At 60.4% G+C, this 27772-nt stretch overlaps 1 protein-coding gene across 4 annotated transcripts; it reads right to left on the reverse strand.

Annotated features, from left to right (window-relative positions):
* Positions 1–1228: 1228 nt before the first annotated feature.
* Positions 1229–26450, reverse strand: MAST3 (microtubule associated serine/threonine kinase 3). Of its 4 annotated transcripts, none has more exons than XM_039566108.1 (29): positions 26357–26450; positions 23375–23406; positions 21948–22037; positions 13997–14085; positions 13665–13737; positions 13463–13483; positions 12194–12272; positions 11384–11541; positions 9714–9789; positions 9118–9327; positions 8934–9035; positions 8302–8434; positions 7734–7801; positions 7301–7386; positions 6958–7166; positions 6525–6663; positions 6182–6314; positions 5906–6071; positions 5570–5671; positions 5171–5293; positions 4758–4867; positions 4469–4614; positions 4002–4234; positions 3690–3890; positions 3380–3606; positions 3154–3276; positions 2887–3023; positions 2452–2633; positions 1229–2344 (listed from the first exon to the last, which is right to left on the reverse strand). In XM_039566108.1, exons 1-29 carry the CDS (start codon positions 26393–26395, stop codon positions 1326–1328), a joined length of 4506 nt encoding a protein of 1501 aa, XP_039422042.1. In that variant the 5' UTR covers positions 26396–26450; the 3' UTR covers positions 1229–1325. The 4 variants fall into 4 exon arrangements, with proteins under 4 accessions (XP_039422042.1, XP_039422041.1, XP_039422044.1 ...); XM_039566107.1 differs by having other exon boundaries at positions 2452–2636; XM_039566109.1 differs by having other exon boundaries at positions 1306–2087; positions 2452–2636.
* Positions 26451–27772: the final 1322 nt, after the last annotated feature.

A 27772-nucleotide genomic window follows, 5' to 3' on the forward strand; every position in this document is an offset into this window, starting at 1 on the left:
AGACCTTAATACAGAGAGTGGAGGGAGAAGCAAAGGAAACACGGAGCAGCTCTGGTTGCTCGTTTTTGGGAGGGTTTAACAGCACCAGTTGAACGGGAGAAGCGGGATACGGAGCCTGGCACAAACCACACGTGCACAAAAGAATCCAACACGCAGCCCAAAAATCCACCGGGGGCACGGTGACGCCTGATGGCAGCGGGGTCGGCAAACCAGGGATGTCCCCCTGTCACCGTCACGGTGCTCGGAGCACCACGGCACCAAACCACGGCGGGGGAGGGGGGAAACCGGAACATGCATCAACAAATGGAAACGTTTATATCCCAGAAAACGGTAGAAATGGGGGAGAAATGCTGGGTTGAGCTGTTGGTTGTTGGGTAAGGAGCAACAGGAGGGGAAAGAAAGGGATGAAATTCTCAAATTACAACTGAGGCAGCACAGGCACTCACTGGGCTGGGGAAGTTGGTTTTTTTTTTTTTAAAGAGAAAAACTGGGATCTTGTGGGTGTCTGTGCACTGACCAACCAACACCACGGGATCTGGTGGCAGAGAAATGGAAAGAGCAAAAACTGACCCTAAAAATCCCATTAATATTCCCATCTGGGGAATGTCTTGGTTTTTCCCACCTGGAAGGGCCAATGGAGCCAGGTGCCTGTAAAATCTCCAAATAAAACAATTAAACCCTTTTTATATCTCCTGTAAGCTTATAAAATGATCCATATGCTCATCATCTGATGATCCATATGCTAAGAATATCCCGCCCTCTGCATCCCAGCCCAGAGCACCAGCATGTGGGGGATGTTGCTATGGATTTGGGATTTTGTTTTAATTTTAAATATTAGAATTATGGGTTTCTTAGGAGATCCGGGGTGTTTCCAGCTAGAATTGAAGTTAAAAAGTAGGGAAAAGCGAGTGGGTTAGAAAACAGTGGGCTGGGAGCTGGGAGACGCACGGAAAAGGCTGGGACTCCCAGAGCTGGGTTGGCCCCTGCGACAGTCCTGCACTGCCCGTTTAGCTTATAAAAAGTAATAAATTAATTAAGGAATATTTGCATCGAGTCCTTTCTGTACACAGAGGTCGGGGCCCAGCTGGGGAAACGCCGCCGCCAGAAAAGCTCCTGCGTCTCTATAAAAATATGAGCATCTTTCAGGGAGTACAAAAAGCCTTCCAGGGGGGCGAAGTACCGGGCCACAGCCGGCCCGGCCAGCGCCAGTGTCCAGAGTGGCTCCGGGGACGTTTGTCTCATGGATTTGCCGCACAGGATGGGGTGTTGGGGAGGCACTGGGATGCCACAGGGAGCCTGAACCATCCCTGGTGCCAGCGTGGGGCTCAGGCGTGCTTGGCCCCGCTCCACGTGCCCCGGGGAGCCGGGAGATGAGCACCCGGCGGCTCCTGGCCCTGTGCTGGCACTTGCCAGTGGCCGCTTGATCCCTCCCTGCAGTTCCGCTGCTGCTGGGAGCCACGGTCCCGATGCTCACACCCATCCCACCACGGCAAGGAGATGCTGCTGTTTGGCTGCTCAGTGCTGCTGATAGGGTAGGAGCCCTGGCATTCCCACTCGGCCACCGCTGGCTCCTGCTCATCGCTCTCCGAGCCCTGCACGGCGATCTGCGGGACCGTGCTGGGCTTTGGCTTCGGTGGCGGCTCCGTGCCACCGCCCTGGGCAGCCGTGCCCTGCCCTTCTTCGCTCTTGCCGCCGTCTTCGCTCCCTGCCGCTGTCTCCTGCTCGTCAAAACTCACTTCTTGAACCGCCTCTTGCTTCTTGAAGGAGTCCCGGCGCTCCGACAGGTTCAGGCGCCGCATCACCACCATCTCCTGGTCCCGGTCGTGCCGCTCTCCCAGCCGGGAGCTGGCGGGGTGGTACCCGTGCTCCCCAGGGTACGGCAGCGTGTCTCCCTCCCCGATGGCCTCCCCATCCAGCGTGGACATCTCCAGCCCCAGCTTGCGGCCGCCGCCGGTTTTCTTCTCGGCCAGGATGGTGACGATCTTCTCGGCCGACTGGACGCGCTTGAGGAGGGGGGAGCGGGGGCAGTCGGCGCTGCGGGGCCGGGAGCTCTGCCGGACGATGGTGGGGGGGGACAGGGTCTTGCCCTGGAAGGAATGGGGGGTTTTGGGGTACCCATGGAGCGGCGATGGGGAGCGCTGGGGGGAAGGCGGGCGCTGGGCCGAGGAAGGGGTGCAGGCCAGGGGCGAGGGGGGGATGCTGCTGGTGGATTTGCGACGTCCCACTTTGTAGCGCGGCCCACCCAGTTTGGGGGCCAGCCCGTGCAGGGAGCTGGGGCGCACGTGGCCGGCGGGTGATGTTGGGGTGCTGGAGGAGGGAGAGGTGCTCTGAGGGGACACAGCATCTGCCGTACAAAGAGAAAAGGTCACTGTAGGGATGGAGGGACACGGCCTCCCCGAGGGACACACAACATCCTGCCCTGCCCCGAGCCAATATCCCCCCTTGGGGTACCTGAGGGCAGGTCGGGAGCGGGGCTGCGGCACGGCGTCGTGGGACCTGGGGACAGGCTGTGCGTGGGGGACTCCGGGAGGCTCTCGCTGGAGGACAGAGAGTGATGAAGACCCGAGGAGAAGCTGCGGCTGGTGTGCAGGACCGACGACTGCTTGGAGATCTTCTTGAAAAGGGATTTTCTCCTGCTGGGGGGGGGGGGGGGGGGGGGGACAGGAATAACTTTGGCTTCTTCTTAAAGCTGTTAGCCTCAAGCCTGCTGACCTGGTGGCAGCAGGACCAGACCCCACTGGACATCCCAGTATGGCAGATCCAGAGAATCCAACCCAGTGCCAGCAGGGCCAGACCACACAGGACACGCCGATATGGCAGATCCAGAGCATTCCTCCAGTTCCCCACGCACTGGGACAAACACAGTTCTATCCTGGTTTTACCTACCTGTCTTGGCCATCCCTTTTCCTGCTCTTTTTACTCCTCCGTGCCATTCTTGTCTTGGAGCTGTTCTTCCGTGCGGGACCAATTTTAATGGAGGTGTTTTCCAGGGCAGTGGTCCGCAGGGCCACTTTATTCCCACTCTGAGGGGTGGAAAAAGAATCACCATAGCACTGGATCCAAACCAGCTCCTGCCTCAGCTGCCAGCAAAGGCAGTGCCAGGGAGCTGCTGAATTGATGCCCTGGGAGAGCAGAGCAGCTCTGGTCACCCACCTTCAGCAGCAGCTCCACGACGTCCCGGTGGACCAAACCCAGCACGGACTCGCCGTTCACGTGTGTGATGAGATCGCCCGCCCTCAGCCCGGCCTCCTGCGCGGGGCTCCCCTCCTCCACGCTCTGCAACCCAAACACAAAGATTTTATTTGGATGCAGGCTTCCTCCTGGGGTTTTCCCACTGGGAAAGGCAGTGTCTGGCACCACTAGACCCCAGGGCACATACCCAGACCATGTGGTGGACAGTGTAGACGTCGCTGTCGCCCATGTAGACGCGGATGGCTCGTAGGGTGAAGCCGTACTTCTTCCCCGAGCTGTGGATGATGATGGGCGGCCGCAGGCTGGCGATGGCCAGCGAGGAGTCTCGGCTCGGGGAGGAGTCCCGGGAAGAGGGGTTGGACGAGAGCGAGTGGGGCGAGATGGGGCTCATCAGGGGACCACCACCGAAGTCATCTGCAAGCAGAAGGAGCCGGCTCAGTCCGGCAAAACCATGTGGCAGTGGCCATCCAGCAGGATAAATCACACAGCACACAGACCTGATGTGATGATGAGGGACAGGGCTGAGACGGAGGCAGATTTGGGCACACGGCTGCCCAGCGAGGCTCTCTGCCTCTCCGGCACATCCTTCTGGGTGCTCAGCCGACGGCCCCCACTCGGCTCCAGGCTCCGGGGAGTCGAGTTCTTGGTGCCAGTGCTGTTGCTCCGCAGGCGGATGCGGTTCAGGCTGACGAGATCGGCTGCACAGAGGGGAGTAGGGAGAGTTTGGGGATGTGGAGAAGCCACCCTGTGCCATGCAGGACCCTGGCTGCCCCCAGAGCATCCCACACTGGCGCCCACAGCCCACACACCGGATAACGCCGACTGCTTCACCGCGCCGCCAGCCCCCGCGTCCGAGTCTCCCACCACAAACTTGGGTCTCTCCGGCTTGGAGGATGCCACGCAAGGGCTCTCATCCTCCGAGGAGAAGGCAAACTTGGGCATGGTGTCCAGGCTGAGGGTGCTGGGCAGTGCGGTGGGGCTGCGGCTCCGCTCGTGCCGGGAGGCGTACGGCGTGGCGCTGCCAGACGTCCAGGAGCGAAGGCTGCGTGGGAAGAGCAGGAGGGCTCAGGACAACCCAAGATGGGTGAGGGGGATGGCACTGAGCCCCTGCAGCACCCCAGGACATGTCCCACTGACCTCACTGAACCCTCAGTAAGGACACAAACCCTCAGTGCCACCACAAACCCATGATGTCAGCACAAACCCTTGGTCCTGGCACAAGCCCTGGGCACTGGCAAGAGCCCACACCAGCAGTGCAGCCCCCCCGACCACGCACCGGGGCTCGGTGCCCGCTGGCCGGCTCCTGTCCTCATCTCCCGAGTGCCGGTCCCACCGCTCTTCTTTGTCATCACAGTGACTCCGGTCGGAGGAGGAGAGACTGAGGGTGGAGTTGACGGCCAGGAACTCAGAGCTGCTGTACACCTGAGGAGGAGAGGAGCCATCAGCAAGGAGCAGAAATTGGGGAATCTGGGTGCTCTGGTGTCAGCCAAGACACCGATGCTCAGCACAGCCGCACTGGTTGCAGTGCCAAAGTATTTTGGATGCTGCAGGAGGGACTGGAGCACCTTGCTGAAGCGGTGGGAGCAGGAGGAGAACTGCCCGATCTCCACTGATGATTCCTCGTCATTGGTTTCCTCATCCTCCGAATCCAAGTGGCGATACCTCTCGGAGCGAGCTGAAAGCAAGAGCCAGAGGGGAAAGGGATGTCACCCTGCCTGCAGAGCTCCACGTCCTGCCTGTAGGGCCAGGTGGGACCTACACCCACGGGGTGACAGACCAGTCCCAAATCCCAGTGGAGATTTGGGGGGAGGAAGCTGGTAAGGGTGAGCAGTCTGGAAAGAGGATTGTATCTGTTTCGTGATATGGGTTGTAAAGCAACCAGCTTCCCCCAGGAGATTTTCATCCCCCATGGGAGCATCCAAAGTGCAGCGGGGATAATGGATTGGCACAGGGGGAAAAGGAATGGATTTGGCCTCACTGTCAAAGTAGCTGGTATCATCCTCCGACTCCAGCTGGGGGATGAACTCAGCCTTCTGCCGCAGCAGCCCGTTCCAGTCCAGATGGAGGAAGAAGGAATGGTGCTTCACCTCATGTGCACCTCCTGCCAGGTAGAGAAACCCGTGTCAGGGACATGGGGCAGGAGGGACCTGGGATGCTCCTGCTCCCATCCCAAACAGCACAGTCTCTCCTCCACACACAGCAAATGGCTTAAAAAAGGACAGACAGGAGCCCTGTGCAGCCTTCCTGGGGGGAACCCTGAGCAGAAGACCTCCTCTGAGCACCCTCAGTGTGGTAGGACATGCTTTGGACTCAAAGCCATGCAAGCTTGATGAGAATGGAGGTGCCAGGTCAGCCCCAAGGGGGCTGCCATGCGTACCAGTGCCCAGGCGCTCGAGGGGACACTGCCTCAGCAACCGTGTGATCAGGTCCTGGGCGTCTGCAGGGAGAGCCTCGTCCCCTTCCGGCCACATAATTTCATCTGCAAGGAAAAAGGAAAAGAGATTTGGGGTGGCTGAAAGGGTTTGGACACTTCTGGGCAGCAGGAAAGTCCCCCGGGAGCTGCAGCAGGGGAAGGGCCCTCCCAAAGCAGGAAGTCAAAGCTTGAGGAGCCTCCTCACTGTTCAGCCGGGTGTGACAGGAAGGAACGAAGCTTCCCACGTGTTAAAGGACAAGCCTTGGCTGCTGGGAACACAAACTTGCCCCTGACACTCACCACTGATGACCTGCCCGAAGAGCTCCTCGGGGGTGTCTCCGAAGAAGGGGACGCAGCCCACCAGGAACTCGTAGAGGATGATGCCCATGGCCCACCAGTCCACGGGCTTCCCATAGCCCTGGATGAGGATGACTTCAGGGGCGATGTACTCTGGAGTGCCACACACCTGCATGGGAAGCAGGGCCTGACACCTCCGCAGGGACCTTTGCAACAAGTCCTGAGGTGGTCCCAGACCCCAGTGATGGCAGGTCAGCCACGTGGAGCAGGACCTTGTACCTGCTTGTCCATGAACTCCCGCGTGTCCTTCTCCATGTGCCCTTCGTAGAGGTTCGTGGTCATGTTCATCAGGCCGATCTTTGACAGACCAAAGTCTGTCAGCTTTATGTGGCCCATGGAGGTGATGAGCAAACTGCAGGAGAAGACAGACACCCCACAATGCTGCTGTTTGCTCCTGCGGAGACTTGAGATGGACCAGCCACACCCCAGGACCTCTGGTCCTGATGCAACAGCACAGAACCAGTCTCTGGGCAACAAAACCCATTCTGCCCTTCCCTCTTGTCTTTCCCTTTTCCATCCAAAGCCAGCCCCACCCTTGCTCAGACCTGACCCACATCCTCACTTGTCAGGTTTGAGGTCCCGGTGGACGATGCCGTAGTTGTGGAGATACTCCAGGGCAAGGACAGTCTCAGCAAAGTACATCTTTGCCATGTCGACGGGCAGGGGGCCCATGTTCTTCAGCAACGTGGCACAATCCCCCCCTGTAGGGACACAGGGGGATCAGAGAAGGCAGCGAGGTCAGCAGGCCCAGCGGGCTCCCAGCCAGCCCCTCTGAGCAGCTGATCCCCAGGCACGGGGCACAAACACGCTCTGAGGTGACCATGGCCACCACCTTCATCAAGGTGAGACTCAGGATCCCAAGATCATCTCCTCGTGCTTCCCTCTGCTTCCCTGAGCAAAGCAGGGCAGGAGATGTCCACGTGTTGTCCTTGATGCTCAGACTTTGATATCCTCCCCTCCTCCCTGCACCCTCCAGCCCCGAGTCCTGCTCTCACCTTCCACATACTCCATGACCATGCAGAGGTGTCGCTTCGTCTCGAAGGAGCAGAACATGCTGACCACGAAGGGGTTCTCGGCGAAGGTGAGGATGTCCCTCTCCACGAACACCTGCTGGATCTGGTTCCTCAGGATAAGGTTCTGCTTGTTGATTTTCTTCAGGGCAAAGCGCTGCCGTGTCTCCCTGTGCCTCACCAGGTACACAGCCCTGGAGGAACGGCCGGACCTCAACACACATCCTCCAGCCACCAGCACTGACCACCCCACACCGTGGGGCTCGGACAGGGAGGGCTTTGGAGTCATTTACAGGTGGAGACAACTGATAGGAACTCCCCAACTCACCCATAAGCCCCGTTGCTGATCAGCTTGATGGTCTCGAAGTCCCCCTCGCAGGGCTTCCTCCGTGGGACGGTGACTGAGGGCTGGCTCTGAAGAAGACACAGGTATTTAATGTTTCCCATTTGCAAGCAAGAACTCACCCAGCACCATCATGTACCACCTCCAAAAGCTTCTTTCTGCCAGAGCCCTCTCCAGCTGCAAACCCCAAGCCAGAAGCCCAAGATGCTCTGCAGATCAAGAGCCCACTCCGAGCTCTGTCCATTCAAGAAGCCAAATGAGGGATTGTGAGATCTTCCGCTTAGTACATCAATCACCCTTGAGGACAATCCAGATGAACATCTCCCAGTCTGGGACAGTTGCAAGGAGCTCTGGTGTGGGGTGAGGCTGGGGGAAGCCGGAGGCAGCAGGTGGCACATGCAGGTGGGACCACACTCACCTCACAGGTGTCATCGTTCTCCGGTGTGATGGTGTTCCCGCTGTCAAAGTGATCCAGCTGCCCCATTTCTGCAGGTGACAGGGATGGTTTTCACTTTCCTCATGCTTGACCCCCACCAAAATCACCCCCTGCCCAACCACTCTCCTTCCAAACTCAGAGACCCCGTGGGGATTTAGCCACATGCTTTGCTCGAGCTATCGTGTGGAGAAATTCAGGTCATGACGTTAAGAGGTTCAACACAAGGTTAAACATTTATATAATTCTTTTTTTGATAGTCATTCCTGCGTTCTCCAGGGATTACGATTCCCCCCCCAAGGCCATGGATTAAGTGGTTTTGAGCTTAATCTGCTTTGCTGAACGTGTTGGAAGTAACAATAAGGGATGTGGGGCTGGCTAGAAGGACTTGGCCATCGTCCTGGTCCTGCTGTGACTCTCCCACCATGACACCAGCTCAGCCCTACAGGTCTCCCTGACAGCTCCCAGTGCTCGATTGTGATCACCAGTGGCCAAACTGGGAGTCCACATCCTGCTGCAGACCTCAGAGCCACCAGCCCAAGTGCTTCCCTACCCTCCAGTGGGTCCTTGACGAGCCCCAGTTGGCTGATGATGTATCGGGGAATATCGGTCTTTATTCCCTGCCCAACTTTGGCGTGTCCTTCTGCAGCTTCCAGGAGATGGTAAAACTCCTCTGGGTCGAACTCCTGGATGGGGAAAACCAAGCACAGTTGAGGAGAGAGATTTTGCAAAGTTAAACTTCTCCTCTAAGCCTTGCAGGAGACACCTGTAACTGGGGACAGGCCCTGGACACGTCATTTCCCTGTCATTCCCCATGTCAAGGGTGATGGAAAAAAAAATGTAGCTCTGTGAGTTGGCTTTGGAAGGAAAACAAAGGGAGATGAAAATTTCATCAGGAACAACAGCACAAGGTGAGTGCTTTAGAAATTCAGCACATCAGCTAAAAAATAAAGCCCTGAAAACCACAGAATCACAGCTTGGTTTGGGCTGGAAGAGACCTTAAAGATCATCTCATTCCAACCCCCTGCCATGGGCGGGGACACCTTCCACTCTCCCAGGTTGCTCCAAGCCCCATCCAGCCTGGCCTTGGGCACTTCCAGGAATCCTCGGGCATCCTGGAGGCTTTGCCTCCTCTCCAGGCTGGCACAGACCACGAAAGACAAGACAGGAGCTTCCATGTCTTACCAGGCACTCCAGAAGTCGAGCAGGGCGGGAGATGATGATCAGCAGCTTCCTCACCAACTGGTCAATGAACTTCACCTCCTCGCTCTCGGAACGCTCCTGAGCCTGTAGGGAATGGAGACAGATGCCAGGTGTCCCTTGGTGGCCTCACAAGGTGGCACCAGGCAGGGAACTGCCCTGTACTCACGTCTCGGAGCATCTTCTCTAGTTTCTCCTGCAGCTCCATGAAGTAGCGGGAGGTGATGAGAGCTCCCTGGGACTTGGCCAGGCAGTCTCGGGCCAGCTCAATGATCTGGTGGTGGATGAAGCCCAGCACCCCATCAGCCAGGGGCAGGGTGCTGCTCGGGGAGAAGTTGGTGATGGTGTCCTGCAGGCGCTCTTCCATCTGGGCTGTGGCCTGCAAGGCAGAGTGGCTGGTGATGTCCAGGAACACATGTCCCCATGCCATGGGTTTGGCCAGCCAGGATCTCATCCCAGCACCTCCTGCACTGGGTTTGGCCAGCCAGGATCTCATCCCAGCACCTCCTGCAGCTCAAATATCCACATGCACATCATGACCCCACCTGGGACCCAGCAGACTGCAAAAAACGCCACCAAAGTCTCCAGAGACCTCTGCCTGCTTGTGTGATGGGGCAGACCCACAGGTTTATTGCATCTCCAGTGTCCCCAACACCCCCAGGATCCATCCACCCATGCACTCCACACTCCCGCATGGAGAGGTTGTTCTGGAGAAGGTGCTGCCAGGATGCCAGGGAAGCACTGACCCCAGGGCCCGGCAGTTACCTTGGGGAACCTCTCCTTGTAGACATGGTTCATCATCACCACCTCATTATCAAACGTTCCACTCGTCCGTCCAGGGCTGCAGAGGGAGGAAAAGTGGTGTTACGAGGCTCAAGTCATTTACATCTATGCAAATAGCCACTACCCCTGGAGAGCAATTTGTTCCCTCCTCCTAAATCCTGATTCCAAGCGGCTAAAGCTCATCCAAGTGGAGTCACCATCTTTGGGCCAGCACTCCCAGCAGCATCCCTCCCCCTGGAGGTCCCTGGGATGCGGTCTAGGGAAGCTTAACCTCCTGCAAACCCAGGTCCCCAAAGACAAGTCACTTGGAAATCCAGAGCTGAGAGGCTGCTCCATCAGCCACTTGGCTTTGAAGAATGAGCTCATCCTTTCCTTCCTCTGGATCCCACAATTTCTCGCCATCGTTGCCCTTTCTGCAGCTCACCAGCAAACAAAATACCCAACCAAACCTCGTGGTGGACACAGCAATCTCCATTAAACATGGTTTTCCTCCTTCCCTCACCCAACACTTCCCCTCCCAGGGCTCTGCCTGGTGATCCCGTTATGCAAAGCAAGTTGCAGGAGCAGCCAGCAACTCATTAACCACCATAAAATAATAAATATGGTGATTAAAACCAGCCCCAGCCCAGCCCCAGCCCTGCCCCAGCCTTTGCTGTGCCAACTGCAGAGCTGGCATCTCCTCAGTGAAAACCTTGCCACCTACAAACCCCTGTCAGATAATTAATCTGATTTTAATGAAATTCCGGCCGGCAACATGCCGGGCTATGGTTCTGCCTCTGGCAGCAAAGAGGGTCAGGAGATTTTTCAGAGGGAAAAGAGGATTTAACCAAAATATCCCCTGCAAGAAGCACAGGCTTCTGGTGCTGGACAATGTGGGTGGCTCACTGCAGGATGTGACCTTGGAGCAGCAACGTGGAGCTCAGCAGGTCCAGCTGAGGGTCAGCTCACGCAGTGCCGTGGCCACTGGCTCGATGTTTTCTCTGAATTTTCCTCTCTCCAGCCCACAAATTCCTGTTCACCTGAACTCCTTGTGGGTTTTTTTGCAGAGGCAAAGGCCTGCCCCAGCAAACAAAAGTGATGTTTTCTGATCCAAGCCCAGAAATGGGATTTTTATGTTTTAACAGCAGGTCAGTCATACAAGGATGATCACTGCTTGAGCTTCTGCTTGATGGTCCCCTCCTCACCACCAAAATCATTCAGAAAACTGAGAAGAGGCTGCAAACCAACTCCTGTGGAACAAATCCTGCTTTCTCCAGCTTCAGCCCTAGGACACAAGTATTGCCTGCTGCCAGGAGAGCAGTGCCACATCCCAACAGCAAAGAATATGCTCAGAACCAGATCTTAATGCCCATGGAGCATAGGATCACAGAATCATGGAACAGTTTGGGACACCTTCCACCAGACCAGGTCGCTCAGAGCCCCACCCAACCTGACCTTGAATATTTCCAGGGATGGGGCACCTACAACCTCAAGCCAAACTCTCTCCACTTCCCTGCAAGAGGCAAACCCATATCAGGGTTTGGGACAGGCTTAGCAGGACCAGGACACCCCAGGAGCAGCTCGTGAGAGGGCAGAGGACGCCCTGGATGTGCCAGCACCCAGTGTATTGTCCTGGCAGCTCCGTGGGTGCCTTCCCACCATGGGTGCCCCACCTGAGGCTCCTGGATCGTGGGCGCAGGCAGGGCGAGTGCCTGCCCTCCTCGTCCGTGACGCTCTCCGTACTGCGGAAATGCTTAGAAAGGAAATGCAGCTCGTCGGGGGTGGGCTGGTACGGCAGCTGGTGCAGGCGCTCCTGGGAGGATGAAGATGACTGGGAAGAGAGAGAGGGATGCAGGAGATCAGGGGAAGGGTCCGTGCTCCCTGGTGTTGGGGTGGGAACCAGCAAGCCCATGAGGGAAGTGTCCCTTGGAGTCTCTTAGGAGGCTGCAAACACTGTCAGGCAGCATGGTCTGGGCTTGGGAGTGTGAAATGTGGAGAAGGGCAGTCTGGGGAGGTCTGCACTGCCCACTCCCAGCCCCAGCTCCCCCATTCTCCCACTCGGTCTGGCTCCACTGAGCCCCATCCCTTTAACTCCAGCATCCCCGGCAGCTCAGTCCTGTCACACCCAGGGATGCTCGAACTCCCAGGGATGCTCTAATGTCCAGGGATGCTGTAATCCCAGGAACACTGTAACCCTAGGACACAGTAACTCCCAGGGACGCTGTAACCCTGGGGATGAAGTTAACCCAGAGATGCTGTAACCCCCAGGGACACTGTAACCCCCAGGGATGCTGCAAGCCCTTAGCCAAGCCCTATGACTTTCTTAAAAGCTCATTTGGGCAGCAGGATGCAGCTAAAGCACATGGTCCTTTAGAACCCAGCGCCGTGGGGCTCGGGAGGCATTTCAGCAAAAATCCTGAGGTTTTAGGATCTTATCATCTATTGCCATAAATCATCTCTTGCCATAAGAAAGCAAACATTACCGAGACCGTGGAGCTGGGGGTGTTGGTCCCATAGCCAGAGGAGGGTAACGAAGCCAGTGACCACCTTCTGCCATCAGCCCTGTGAGCACAAACGTGACCATCACATACAGGGGAAAAAACCCCAACATCCGAACGCAAATCAACAACATCAGAGCCAAACACTGGGGAGCAGGACACAGGCGTGGCTTGAGGAATAAAGCCCCAAAACCTCTTTTCAGAACAGACTGAAACTGAGTGAAGTAAGGGCTTTGCAGGGGAGGGGGCCTGTGCTGAGGCCACGGTGTGCAGGGACAGTGGCAGCCAGCAGGGTCACTGCAAAGGGACAGCGCCGGGACTCTGTGGAATCCATTTCAGAAGGGGCAAAAAAAACTGCCTGCGAGAATCTGATTTTTAACCAGAGCAAAATTCAGCCTGCTGGGAGTTTTCTTGGTGAGAAACTGGGATTCCCAAAGACCCATCCTGAGACAGCAGGCGCCGGGGAGTAGAGCCTGGCCATAAACAGGAAAGGAACCGCTCATACGCAGGCGAATGCTTCCTCTCAGAGATGTTTCCAAGGGATGGGGACACATCCAGGTCAAGATGAGGCCCTTCACCTCCCACTGCCATTTCCCGTGCGGGGTCAAGGACAGCAGGAGCTGGCAGGGTGCCACATCCAGCTCCAGCACTCGCAAACTCCTGACCCCACAGCCTGGCTGCTCCCTCTGTTACAAATGTGCAAACCACCCCAGAGCCCCCGGCGTTTTTCCATGCCACGATCGATGGGTTAAAATCAGCCACCCGCCTCCATGTGTGCAATTAATTAATTAGTTAAACGGGGTTTTGGTGGCTGCATCTGGAGCAGTGTGGGCTGGGGAGGGGATTCAGCAGGATCTGCCTCTGTGGGGACCTGGATGAGCATCCATCCCCAGACTCTTCTGCGAATCCATCAGGAGCACTCAGAGCCCAAGATGGGGCTGAACACATAGCCAGGGGTGATGTGATGGGAACAGAGATATTTCTGCTCCCAGAGCTGAAGGGAGCCCAGTCCTGGTGCAAAACTTCCCCCCCAGGAATGCAGACAAAGAATCACAGAGTCCTAGATGGGCTTGCATTGGAAAGGACCTCAAAGAGCCAGTCCCAGTCCCTGCCATGTGCAGAGACACCTTCCACTTGACCAGGTTGCTCCAAGCCTTGTCCAACTTGGCCTTGAACACTTAGAAAAGAAGGTCCCTGATGATGTGGAGCAGACACCTCCCCAAAATGCAGCCCCTGCCCAGTCTTGGTACTTGCCTGTCAGTCCGAGGAGCATGGCTGGGGTGGTGGGAGGAGCCAGTCACGGCAGAGCAAACACCACCAGGCCAGAAACCAGGCAGAAGGAAAGCAAAAATAAAAGCAAAACAAGTCACTTGAGATCAACAGAACAGTTCCCTGGTGGGGGAATGATCTTTACTAGTGAATATTTACTGCTCTGGGACTGGGGTTGGGAGCTCACCTGCGAGCGAAGGGGAAGTTGATGGAGGTGCTGGCAGAGAAGTTCCGTGGGCTGTCCAAGGGACTGCTCCCAGCTGCAGGGAGAAAGGGGGAAAATTCATCCTGAAACCCACCCCAATACAACATCCAGGGGTGCTTGGGGTTGCTCCTTCAGGGAAAGAGTGTTTAAGTCACTTCCCAACCTATTTCTCCCTGGAAAAGGCACCTGGCAGCCAGGAGCCAGTCCACTGCTGCTAACAAGGTGCTGAAGCCCTCCAAGATACTCGGGTAATTTTGGGAGATGCTGCACCCATCCGCTGGGTTGGGTTGGGAGATGCTGAACCCATCCCTTACCTGTTGGCACGGAGAGCGGGGAGAGAGGCCGCGAGAGGGTCGGAGAGGGGGTGCCCACCACTAAGCTCTTCCTATTGCTGCTTCGGCAACTGGGGAAGGAAAAGGGAATTAATTTAGGGAATCAATGACAGCCAGAGCTGCACGGGCTCAGACATGGAAGGATCTGCCTGCACGTGAATTCCTGTGCCAGGGAGCACGGCTGCTGTCACCCCATTGATTATGGATCTCCTGCCGTGGGAAAGATCCATCCCCAGGCCTGGCGCTGCTGGAGATGGGCTGACAGGGTTATTTTTAACAAAGAACTGTCTCGTCAAGGTCCCACTTCTAGTTTTGGCTCACTGGGGAGGGCAGAGACAGGCGGCGCCTTGGGCAACAGCCCCAGGGCAGGAAGAGAAAAAGGGATGTAAAAGGAGGAAGCAGTGGAAATGCCAAGTGGCCACAACTTGAGCTGCTCCATTGCATGGAAAATGCCCCTAGTTCCTATAAATCCTCTACCCTTGGTGGTTCCCATGTCACAGCAGAGAGGACAGTCCCAACCCCCTGAGACTTTGCAGTGTCACCAGGAGGTGGTGGGAATTTTGCCCCGGCTGGGCCGTGCTCTGTCCAGCAGCAGGAGGGAGCCACGTGCACCAGCACCAGGCGAAAAGCAGCCCCAGCACCCTGACACCCCAAAACTCCACAAAAAATCCCATCCTGGTACCACATCCCACAGAGCACCTCGGCAAGGCCACATCCACAAGTACTGAGTCTTCATATCCCTGTCTCCATTCCCACCCTCCCAACTCACAAGGTTTCAATCCTCATAGGAATTTTGTTTTTCCTTTCAGCCCCGAGTCCAAGGCTGCCTTGCAAGGGTGGCTCAGCCTCGGAAATTCCCCCAGGGATGCTGCAGCCCCACTCCTGTCATGCCCCACTCCCACATTTCAACCCCCTTTAAAACACGATGGGCTCATTTAAGTTCTCCTTCACTCTGCCAAGAGGAAGCTGCAAATATCCACGGCACAGAGCAGAAGCTCAAGCACGAGGACAACCCTCCCCTTCCTCTATTTCCGCTTCCTCAGGCTGCGGATTCCGCAAAGACACCGAGTTTCCTCACCAAGCTGGGAACAGGAGCCCACACAGATGCTACTAATTAAAGGACATCGTTTAACACCATACCACGGCCACAAACACCCACAGCACTGAGGGGACAAACTGGAAGCGAAGGGATTCTCCACGGATCCCAAAAACAGACACGAGTGGCAGATGTGGCATGAGGGTGTAAAGGACAATGATTCACAACAGGTCCCTGCAGGTGGATGTACAAGGCACTGATGAACAGCCAACGCCAGCAAGGCGTGGTCAGAGCTCTACAAGTGTGGTCAGAGCTCCAAACACATGGACAGAGTTCCACACGCATGGACAAAGCCCTACACGCGCGGTCAGAGCTCCACACCTGACATCCAGCAGCCCTCACCTCCCTCTGGCATCTCCCCCCTGCGGGGCTCCTCCTGCTCTGGTTTTAGTGGGGCTAAAACCAGGAGCCCCAACTCTTCTGAAGGTCTCAGCCACCAGGGAGGCTGCTTGAGGCCCCCAGACCCCTCCTCTGCACCTCCCTGCACTCAGGAGGAGGGGTCTCTGGGTGTCCCCCTGGGACACACATCCTGTGACTGCTCTGAGGTCACCTAGAGCTGCAGTGACCCTGGAGGGCTCAGAACATTCCTCTCAGCACCTGGGCTGAGCTGAGATGTTGGGAGGAGACAGAAACCTTTCCCTCCCTGAACATTTATCCCTTCCTGGAATCACAGAGTCCCAGAACAGTTTGGGTTGGGAGGGAACTTCAACATGGTCTTGTTCTACCCCTGCCATGGGCAGGGACACCTTCCACCATCCCAGCATGCTCCAAGCGCCAACGTCCAACCTGGTCCTGGACATTTCTGCCCTTGGACATTTCTTCCAGGGATCCAGGGGCAGCCCCAGCTGCTCTGGGCACCCTGTGCCAGGGCCTCCCCACCCCCACAGGGAACAATTCCTTCCCAATATCCCATCTAACCCTACTCTCTTTCCTGCCTCCGGTGTTTGATTTTCTCACTTAAACACAGGCTTGAGCCCCAGTTAGAGCTGCAAACTCACAGCCCAGCACCCACAGCCTCGGCTGCTGCCAGCTTCATGTGCCGGATGGGAAACTGAGGCAGCGTGAGCAGCCCTGCCCCGCCACCGCAGCGGCACAGGAAGAGGTTTAGGAACCAGGAGGGCTGCAAAGAGCTGCCAGCTCTGGCATTGCTTCACTGCCAGCCCTGCCACAGGGACCGGGGTGCGCGTGCTTCCGTGTCCTGAAGAGCGGACAGCCCGGGGGACGAGGGGCTCACCTCTCCTCCCTCGGTTTCATTTTGGAAATGAAAACAAACCTTCAGTGAAGCAAGTTCCAGTAATGGTGACACGGAGCGAGCCCGACGTTTCCTGTTTCCGCGCGCTCCACCCTCGGCTCCCACAACCATCTTGCGCCACTGTAACCCCCCTCCGCCTGACACATCATCTACAGCTGGTTCCCATCCTTCCCGCACGGAAACCTCGGGCTAGAAACAAGCCCCAGGGCACAGACGAGCTGCCGAACCCCGATGGAAGGCGCTGGGGCTGCTGCCCGCTCTGCCTCCATCACCTAATTGCGCGTTTGGTACCAAAAATGGAGTGGAAAATCGCTGTCAGCATCTCCCGCGCTGCTCGTGCTGAGGCTGCCTTGGCTGTGGCGCTGCCGCTGCCATCCAGCACTTGTTTCAAGGGATGTGGAAAGTGTGTGACAGCCAGTGTGACCCCAAAGCCTGGAGCAAAATCGTGTGTCACCCGTCGGGAGGCTGCCTGTGAGGAGGAACCGGCATCTCCCAGCGCCTGCTGGCACCACACCAGCACCCGGCCTCGGCACGGGATGTCCAGGGGAAGGAGATGGAGCAGAACCTGGCAGCTCCATAGAATCCTAGAATATCCTGAAGTTGGAAGGGATCCACAAGGATCATCGAGTCCAACTCCTGGCCCTGCACAGGACACCCCAACAATCCCGCCCTGTGCATCCCTGAGAGCGGTGTCCAAACATTCCTTGAACTCAGGCTGGGTACCACGATCAGTTCCCTGGGGAGCTTCCCTCGGGGAAGGGCAGGATGCGGCTGCACAACGCTGAGGTCTCAACCGGCAAATGGCTCTGCCAGGATCTGGCCGAGCGGGGATGGGTGGCTCGGGGTCAGCACTGTGGAACACCGAGGGTCAGGCAGGGAAGTGCACAAAGGGGCTGCAGCTCCCGCTCCTCTCCCGCGGGATCCGACCCTAAACCTCCCAGGACAGCAGAGCACCGTGTGCCCGATGCCAGCGCGGTGTCGGGCACTGCAGCCAGGTGAATCCGAGGAAGAAAACAGCCGGTTTGGGACAAAGTGGGTGCGGGGTGGCGGGAGCAGGGCGGGGTCGGGCCGTGATAAGGGAGCAGGCTCAATCTCAAAGGGCAGAGAAGGCGGCTCCGCTCCTGCTGCGTGACTGAGAGCACGTGTCTGTGCTCCCAGCTCCCTTCCTTGCTGTCCCCCAACAGCTCTAATGTGCCTGGAGATTTGGGGAAGTGCTATGGATCACCATGTCCTGGAAAAAAAACTGCTTTCCAGTGGGATAAATTCATGTTTAACTTTGAAACCCGCTGAACCAAGCAGCTGCATCCCAAGTTTCTCCATGACATTTGTCCTCCACGACTTGTGACAGCGCTGAACTCGGCTGCCCCCAGGGATGGGGCTGGGAGAGGGCTGGAATGGGGCTGGGATGAGGATCAGGGTCTGGGTGGTGAAATGCAACACTCTGCCTGGCACAGACCCCACCACATCCTCACTCTGACCCCTCATCCCACCCCAGCCAAAAGCCTGGCACTGTGGGTGATCTTAGGAACCCACCCTGGAGCACCAAGCAACACATCGGGCACCTCCCAAAAGCAAAATCCCAAATCCTCAAAGGGAATCACAGGGTAACAAGTTGGGTATAGACTTATTTATTTCTTTGCACTGCAAAAAAGCCTCAAGAAACTGCCCAGCACCCTGGGGTGCATCCCTGCACATCCCTGTCCCGCAGGTTCCCGGTGGTGGGTAGGAAACTGTACCTGTTAGATTTGCTGGGCTGTCTCCCTGTGGTGTTTGGAGCTGTTTTCCTGTGGTGTTTGAGGTGTGAACAGCCACGGGCAGCATCCACGGAGAAGGAGAACCCCGTCAGCATCGACCCACCAGCTCTCCTGCCCTGCACCGGCCATCTCCGCATCCCCCCATGGGAAATTAGGATCCCTCAAACCTCTTAATCCCACTAAATAACATCATATGCTTTCTGTTAAATAGGCCAGACCAGTCCTCACCGTGGATTCTAGGAATACCAATGAAAGAAGAGCAAATCCTCTGCCCTTCATGAGAATTACAGCCTCATCATGCTCAGCTGGAGACAGATGACTGCCTAGATCATCTTTCCAATTACACATCTCTCCCAGAGCCCCCCCGGCTTGGCCACCCCAGACTGGAAAACCCCATCCAGTGCCTTTTCTTAATTGTTAAGGGTCCTCTTCGCCCATCCTCGCACACTGGCAGCAGGAATTCCCACAGCCCAGGTGCGGCAGGCGCCTTCCCGAGCTGGGATGGGATGGGATGGATACATTTGCTAAGCAACCGTGTTGCTTTGTGCCAGCTCACACTGACACTGACAGACACCAACAATGGGAATCTCTCTGCTCTGCCTCCGCACTGGCTTCAACACCTCTGTTACACAAAGCCTTGGGAGGGTTTTATGCCTGGGCCAGCTACAGCACCCCAAACCTGCTGGATGGAGGTCCCAGCCTGGGGGGCTCAGCGGGTGCTCTGTCCCCTCCTCGGGGACACATCCCACCAGCCTGCCTGGGTCAGGCCTGGCCTTGCAGCTGGAGGCCCGGGGTAGCCCCCCTTGCACCCCATTTATGCATCCCCCCACCACTGTCCCAGCCCTGCTGCCAAAGGGGGTGGGAGTTATTTGCCCTCCTGGAGCCCTGGCCCCTTCCCACCCCTCCAGGCACCCTGGGGACCCTCACCCCGGTTCGGGCCATGTGCCACATGGGATCCACTCCATCAGCACTGTCCACCTTGGCACAGGGGGTCACAGGGGTATTTCCTGCCTCATACATGTAGGATACTCCCCTTCCCCAACCCACACACACCCCAAAACACCCCCTAATGCCCTGGGACTCTAAACCCCACATCCCCCATGGCACTGGGCTTCCAACCAACCCACCCAAGGCTGCACAGCTCACCCCACCCGCCACACTCGGGATCTGGAGGGTGTTGCCTCAGTGCACAGCACCCCCCAAAAAGATGCAGCTATGGTGCACAGCCCCCCCCCCCAAACCCCCACACCCACATGTGACCTCCCCCAGTGCTGAGACCCCCCCAAAACCACACACCCTGGTGCACAGCCCCCCCTATATCACACAATCTGGTTCTCACCCCCCATGGCATGCTGCCCTTCCCAAACCCCACCCTGCTGCACCCCACGATACACACGGACCCCCCCAAACCACACACCCCATTGTGCCTCCCAAGTGCTAAGACACCACCCCAAACCCCACACGTGCCCCCCCCCAGACCATACACTCCGCTCTCCTCCACCCTGAACACATCCCTGCATCCTCCGCTGCACCCAGACCCCCCAAAACACGCACCCCAGGGAGCCCCCCGCGGGGTACAGACCCCCCAGCCCACGCACCACGTGTCCCCCCGGTGCAGAGACAGAGCCCCCCCGCCCAGCCACGCACACCGCTGCCCACCCCCCATGCACGGTGGCGTGTCCTGTCCCCCCCAAACACGCGCCCCGATCACCCCCGGTGAAACCCCCCAAGCCACGCCACCCGGCGCGGCTCCCAGCCCCAGCCCCTCCCGCCGGTGCCCCGTCGGTGCCGGTGGCGGCCGCCGGTACCTCTTGGAGCGCTGGAAGGAGGGCGCCGGCCGCCCGCTGGCCCCGGTAACCGGGCGGGGCAGCTCCCCAGCAGCTCGGGTCCGACATCGCGGCCCCCGCCTGGGCCCGGCCGCGTCCTCCGGCACCGAGCGGCTCCCCGGCACCGAGCGGAGCCCCCGGGACGGTGCGGGGCCGCGGCGGGGGCCCGGAGCGGGGCCCGGAGCGGGGGCCGGGAGCGGGGCCGGGAGCGGGGCCGGGCTCCCGCCGCCTCCCGCCGCCGCCGCCTCCCGCTGCCGCCCGCCCCTTCCCGCCCGGCGGCGACGGCGTTACCATGGGAACGGGCAGCGCCCCGAAAAGGGTCGGGGTTTCCATGGAGATGGGGGGATCACCCCCAAAAGGAGAGGAAGTGGGGGGGGAGGGGTTTGCCACGGAAAGGAGGCAGTGGTACAAAACGCGGTCGGGGTTATGGTAGGGATGGGGCATCACCCCAAAATAAGGTAAGGGTTGGCCTGGAGGTGGGGCAGCACCCCAAGATGAGATCGGGATTACCACAGAGACAGGGCAGCACCCCAAAATGGGATCAGGGTTAGCCCAGAGATGGGGCAGCACCCCAAAATGGGCTTCAGGTTACCATAGAGACAGGGCAGCACCCCAAAATGGGGTCAGGGTTACCATGGAGATGCAACATCCACTACTGATGCATTCGAGGGGCACAAATATCATCCCCTAAACGTGGGGCTTCCTGGGAGCACCTCCGAGGGCACCCACCCGGCAGCATCCTGGCAGTGCCCTGCAACCTCCTGCCCACACTGGCTTTCCTGTTCAACCGGGGAGATCCCAGCACAGACCCAGTGACACCCAGCCCCCTGTGCAGTGGCACACCATGGCCACTGGAACCTCCCGAGTTGTGTGGGATGGCATCACCACACTCACCGGGCCAGTGCCACAGCCAGAAATCCTGGTGCTGCTGCTTTGGGCAGGGGTTCAGCACATTTCTCCTCAGCTCCTGCCCAGCAGCCATGAGACACCAGCACAGACTGCTTGTCCTTGTCCCCATCCTCATCCCCCTCCTTATCCCCATCTCATCCCCACCGTGAGCATCCCAAAAACTCTCTCCCCGAGGCCTCAGCTGAGCATTCACAAGGTCACGCTGGTTTTCCCACATGCTGCAGTCACTACGGGGCAAGCAGTGGCCAGGCAGGGCTAGCAGAGGGGGACAGCGGGCAGGGCCCCCGGGTGCAGGCAGGGCACAGGAAGCGCCAGGCTCCTGCCTCCCTGCCCGCAGCAAATGGCTCTGCCTGTTGCTGAGCAGCGGCAGAGCTCCCCAGCGGATCCCGCTCTGCCGGCACCAGCTGCTCTCCCCCGGCAGGCGGACGGAGGCACCGGCGTCACCCCCGGGTGCCGGGCAGGTGCAGCTCCGCGCTGCGGGTGCCACGGGGCACAGGGCGGGGTGTGCCCGCCGGTGCCAGCACACCTGGTGCACCTTGTCCCCAGGGCAGAGCGCAGCTGGCACACGGCGCAGGGCCTGGCCACCACCTCCACCAGTGGGGCACCACAAGGGGCTTGTGGCATTTTGGGGGAGGTAAAGGGGGGGGCACCCACCCCCCAGAGCAGCCCCTCCTCACCTTCAACTCACGGCGGAGCAGAAAAGGTGACAAAGGAGATTTCCCAGGCGCCATCCCCGCTCCCACCCTGCTCCCATCACAGTGCCCTGCCCTGGCCCATTCTCGAAGTCTCCCTTCACAACAGGGGTGCTCAGAGCCTGAGCATGAGCTGCTGCCACAACGTTCCCATTGGGGCTTCCCAAAATGGACCAGTCAGCAGCAGAACAAAGCCAGCAGCACAGCCAGGCGTGCAGGGCTGGGCACAGACCCCGACCACATCACTCCATATGCCCCGTCAAAGACAGTAGTACCCCTTTTGGGGCGCCCGAGGACATCCCTGGTGGAGGGGACCCACCTTTCTGTCCCCATCTCCACCTCTCCCCCCTCATTCCCTGGAGCAGGTGGCCACGATTCTCAGAGAGGATTTGGGGGGGTCTTACCTCCAGGGGTGCAGGGTTAGTAAGGGGCTGCAGGGGCTGCAGGGGCTGCAGGGGCTCAGCAGCGTCGGGCTCTGGCTGCTCGGAGACAAGCTGCAAGGCAAGACGTGCCGGCGCGGTGTCAGTGGGTGATGGATGGCGCTGGTGGCCCCTCGGTGGCACAGTCCCCTGGGTCTGGAGGGGGCCGGGGGCCCAGAGCGGAGGGGACATGGGCTGGGGGGTCAGGCAAGGGGAGTGAGGCAGAGCTGGAGGGGGAGCGCAGAGGACAGCAGGGACACTGCAGGGTCTAAGGCTGTGGCGGGGAACGACAGCGGGAGGTCTGGCGCTGTCGCGGGGGCTGTCACCGGGAGGGCCCGGGGCTGTGACTGCAGGAGAAAGGACCAGGACCTGTGGCCCGGGGGTGGGGATGCAGCGGGATAGGGATGGACCGGGATAGGCGATGGGCCGGGACGGGGAAGCAGCGGGACGGGGACAGCCCGGGGTCCCGCCGCCCTCCCCCGGTGCCGGTGCCGGTGCCGATGCCGATGCCGATGCCGGTACCGGTACCGGTACCGGCGCGCCCCGCCCCGGCTCCGACTCACTCCAAGGTCAGCGAGGGGATCTTCAGCCTGTCCCGACGCGACTTCATGCCGCCGCCGCCGCCGCCCCGCTCCCGCTCCGCTCCCGCTCCGCTCCCGCCGCACCGGCTGCCCCCGCGCTGGGCGGCTCCCGCCGGCGGGCGGCACCGGCGGCCCCGACGGGGCTCCCTGCTCGGCCCGCCGGGCCCGGGCCCGCCCCCGCGGCACGGCACGGCACGGCACGGCACGGCACGGCACGGCACGGCACGGCACGGCACGGCAGCCCCCGGGCCCCCGCGCACCCGACCCGGCCCTCCCGGTCCAGCGGCGGCCCCCGATCCGGACCGCTCCTGGGATGTGCCGGGGCGCTGCCGCTGCTGAGACACCGCAAGCCCAGCACAGCCCCAGTACAGCCCCAGTGCATCCCTGACAGTGCCGGTATGGCTGCAGTGCATCCCTGACACAGCCCCAGTGCTCCTCCCGTGCATCCCCAGCACAAAAACCCAGAGCAGCTCTGCAGCAGCGTCCTACCACACCCCGGTGTACCCCAGCACACCCCAGTACTGCTCAGAACACCCCATCACACCCCAGTACACTCCAACACTGCTTTGAACACCCCAACACACCTACAGCAGGGCACAGCACACCCCAGTACATCCCAGTACACCCCAGTACACCCCAGGAGACACGCAGTCGGGTCCCTCCAGTACCAGAGAAGACGATGATGCCACTCCAGATTTGGAGACAACAAGGCCTGGTGCCATTCAACAGCCATCCCTGCTGCCACCCACAGTGCCAGTGCTGTCTCCCCAAGTGTGACCCTCCCGGTGACACCCCACCCCATGCCCTGGGTGACCCAGCTCGGGGACTTACGCTCTTCCTCGGCGTGGCAGGCTCAGCTCCTTCTGCAACAAGACAAGCAAGAGGTGGGGTCAGAGCGTGGCCCTGGGAGTCGGGGGGTGCCCACCAGCACGACCCCCACTCCTGCCAGCCACACCCACACACCCGGCAGCACCCCCACTGCCACACCAGGATGTCACCTCAGGATCGATCCCCACTCACAGTGCCCATGGTGCGGGTGACAAATCCCCCACCCTGGGCCAGCACAAGGGGACAACTTCCAGTGTCCCCAAGGCTGGTGGCCCCATGGCCAGGCCCAGGAGCGATGGCATGAGGGCAGTGGAGTGGGAGCAGCACCCATATGCCCAGCTGGAGCATGGCCCCAGGGTGGTGGCTGCACCCTGTCCCCCACCCCATCCCCCCCACCCGGATGCAGCAGCCCCTATGTTATTTATTTTTCCAGACTCTGGGAATATTTCTTGTGAGAGCTGTTTGCTCACAGGTGGTGCAACAGGCCAAAGGGCAGCTGGGGACAGGAACCCAGGCCAGTGCCATCCTCCTGGTGTGTTGGGCACAATCCGGCTCCAGCACTGCTCTGGTGCCCACCCGTGTGCCACCTGCCACCCCAGAGAGTGTCACAGCTTCTGCCAGCACACTGTGAGTGGCACGATGTGGACAGGCTGCTGTGTACCCTGGCACACCGTGGGATGCACGGCCATGTGGCAGCTGCAAGTGCTGGTTAATGCCCCACCATTTCCCTGGTCCTGTGCCCACCGGTCCCGTACCCCTGAGCAGCTCAGACCCATTTTCGGCACAGGCACAGAGCTCCCTGTGGGCAGGGACTGCTGCCACAGATGTGGGGACCCCCAGCAGCACCCGTACCCACCCCCCAATCCCCGGGGTACCCATGCCCCATCCCGCTGCCCACGCCACGCAGCCCCTGTGGAAATCCCGGGGTTGGGGCGCACTGCAACGCAGTGATGCAGCAGCATTGCCATGGCAACGGGTGACATCATGCCTGGGTGCACAGGGACTCGGCAGCCCCGGGGCCCACGGGTGCGTGTCTGCCCCGGGGTGGCGTGGGTGCAGGGACAGGGGACACGGCGTGGGTGTGGGTGTCCCTGTGCACCCAGCACAGGGTGACCCCAGGCCCGGGCTGGGGAAGGGAATAGGGGTCCTTACATGGAGAGGGAGACCCCCAGCACCCTAAGCCAGCCCCGCTGTCACCCAGCCCGGATCCCCACCCACACCCGGAGCTGTGCCCCCGGCGACCAGGCCCTGCGCAGGGGAGGAGGCAGAGGAGGGTCACGCTGAGGGTTTTACTGCTCAGCTGTGTGCAGATGGGACAGCGGGACAGAGGACTGTCCCCCATGATCACCCCCACCCATCTATGGGTACAAAAGCGCAGAGAACCCAACACCCTTCGCTGCCAGGGGCTCTCCGGCCATGCTGTGTCCCCAGGGACACCCAGAGCATCCCCCGGTGGCCCTGAGGACCCACGTGGGGCAGTGTCACAGAGCCAGTGCCCACAGGGTGCCTGATACACCCGTCCAGCACGGTGCATCTCCCATCAGCAAGTCCCAGTGGGAGCCAGGATTAACCATCGGCTGATCCCTGAGAGGACACCATTAGGGACCGCACTGGGGACAGCACCGAGGATGGCACCAGTGATGGCATCAGGGATGGCATCAGCGACAGCATCGGGGATGGCATGGGGACAGCATCGGGGATGGCATTGCTGCTCAGCGCTTTGGGATTAAGTCCCTGGTGGGAGCCCCTTCCCACCCCTCTGCCACGGGGACATGGGCACTCAGCCGGGTCCCACGGCTCTGCCCTTCCCGGGACTGCCAGGAACGACACCCACAGTCAAGAGCCCCGAAGCCCACGGCCGTGGCTCTGTCCATCCGCATCTGCGGGGAGGCAGCTCCCGCGCAGGGCTCTCTCCCGGGCTGAGCGTGCAGCGGAGCGCAGCTGCCCGCGGAGCTGCCAGCTCGGATGAAGGCAGCGCCGTGCCATCCTCCAACCGCCCCGACAGCTCCGCCCGGGCCCCCCGGATACTGCAGATGGGGATGGAGGCGTCAGGTCACCCGGAAAATCCGGCTCGGCACTCAATTCTGCGAGCCGGGGGGTCCCCGGCCATCACCCCTCCGAGCATGGCAGCGAGTGGCGGGCTCCTGCGGGAGCGGGTGCAGGATGAGCAGGAGGATGGGTATCCCTCTGCCTAAGGGAGCAGGAGCGCAAGGCAACAGAGGGGCTCGGCGCGGGGGGGGCTGGCACAGTGGTTCGGCACGAACCGGCACCAGGAGCTGAGCTGGACGCACCACGGTGCTCCCACGGGAGCCTCCACACAGTTGGGTACCCCCCACCAACATCCCGTGGCATGGCTGGGGCTCAGACCCTGCCCCGATCCCAGGCGGTGCCCGGCTCCTGTCCCACCTGTCACACACAGCACCCACCTCTGGACCCCGCAGCACCCCTCCGTCACCCACAGCACCCACCTCTCACACACCCACGCAGAGCACCCCACTCCCACACGCAGCACCCGCTTCTCGCACACACACGCCGAGCACCCAACTCCCCCTCACAGCACCCACCTCTTGCACACCGAGAGCACCCCCCTCTCACCCGCAGCACCCACCTCTTGCACACGCAGCACCCACTTCACACGCACCCAGACCACCCACTGCTCACCTACAGCACCCACCCTTCGCACACCCACCCCCGGAGCACCCACCTCTCAACTTACAGCACCCACCCCTCGCAGCCCCGCATCCGGAACACCCACCGCTCACCCCGAACACCCACCTCCCGCCCGGATCACCCACCTCTCACTCACAGCACCCACCTCTCACCCGCAGCGCCCGCCCCCGCGCCCCCGCAGCGCCCACCCCTTGCGGACCCGCACCCCGAGCACCCCCAGCCCGGGCTCACCGGGACCGGGCTCCCCGCGCTCCCTTCCGCCCCCGCCACGCCTGGCTGCGATGCCGGTGCCCGCTGCCCGTGCCCGGTGCTCACCTGGAGGCCCCGGCGCCGCAGGATGCTGGGCTCGTCCATCCCGCCGCGTCGCCGCCGCCTCCCTCTGCGCCCGCTCCGCCCGGTGCGCCCGGTCCGCCCCGCCGGTGCGCCCGGGGCGCCGCCCAGCGGCCCTGCCGCGTCACCGGACACGCATCAGCACCGAGCCCGGGGCTGGCACGGCACGGCACGGCATGGGGCTGACATGGCATGGGGCTGGCAGAGCATGGGGATGGCACGGCATGGGGCTGGCACGGCACGGCACGGGGCTGACATGGCATGGGGCTGGCATGGCATGGGGCTGGCACGGCAAGGGGCTGGCAGAGCATGGGGCTGGCACGGCACAGCACGGCACAGCACGGCACGGCACGGGGCTGACATGGCATGGGGCTGACATGGCATGGGGCTGGCATGGCAAGGGGCTGGCAGAGCATGGGGCTGGCACGGCACAGCACGGCACAGCACGGCACGGCACGGGGTTGACATGGGATGGGGCTGACATGGCATGGGGCTGGCACGGCACAGCACGGCACGGCATGGGGCTGGCACGGCATGGGGCTGGCACGGCACAGGGCTGGCACAACACAGCATGGGGCTGGCATGGCACGGGGCTGGCATAGCATGGGGCTGGCACGGCATAGCATGGGACCCACATGGCACAGTGCTGGAACAGTGCAGCACAGCACAGCATGGGGCTGGCACGGCACGGGGCTGGCACAGCATGGGGCTGGCATAGCATGGCATGGCATGGCATGGCATGGCATGGGGCTGGCACAGCATGGGGCTGGCATAGCATGGGGCTGGCACGGCACGGCACGGCACGGCATGGGGCTGACATGGCATGGGGCTGGCACGGCACAGCACGGCACGGCATGGGGCTGGCACGGCACAGGGGTGGCACAACACAGCATGGGGCTGGCATGGCACAGAAATGGCATGGCATGGCATGGCATGGCATGGCATGGCATGGCATGGGGCTGGCACAGCTTGGCATGAGTCTAGCATGGCATGGGGCTGACACATCACGGCGTGTGGTTTGCACGGCACAGCATGAAGGCATGACACAGCGTGGAGCTGGCATGGCCTGGTGATGGCACAGCATGGCATGAGACCCACATGGCACAGGGCTGGAATGACACAGCACAGCATGGGAACAGCACGAGGCTGGCATGGCATGGGGCTGAAATGGCATGGGGCTGGCACAACATGGGGCTGGCACAGCATACGGCATGGGGCTGGTATGGGACAGGACTGGTGTGGCATGGCAAGGTGTGGGGCTGACAGGGCACGGAACATTCTGGGCTTGGCACAGTCTGCCTGGCTCAGTGCAGCCCAGTATGGCACATTCTGGCATGGCATAGCACAGTATAGCACATCCTAGGGCTGGCAAAGGGCTGGTACAGTCTGCCTGGCTCAGCA

Source organism: Corvus cornix, chromosome 28 (genome assembly GCF_000738735.6).
Source record: "Corvus cornix cornix isolate S_Up_H32 chromosome 28, ASM73873v5, whole genome shotgun sequence".
NCBI classification, from domain to species: domain Eukaryota; kingdom Metazoa; phylum Chordata; class Aves; order Passeriformes; family Corvidae; genus Corvus; species Corvus cornix.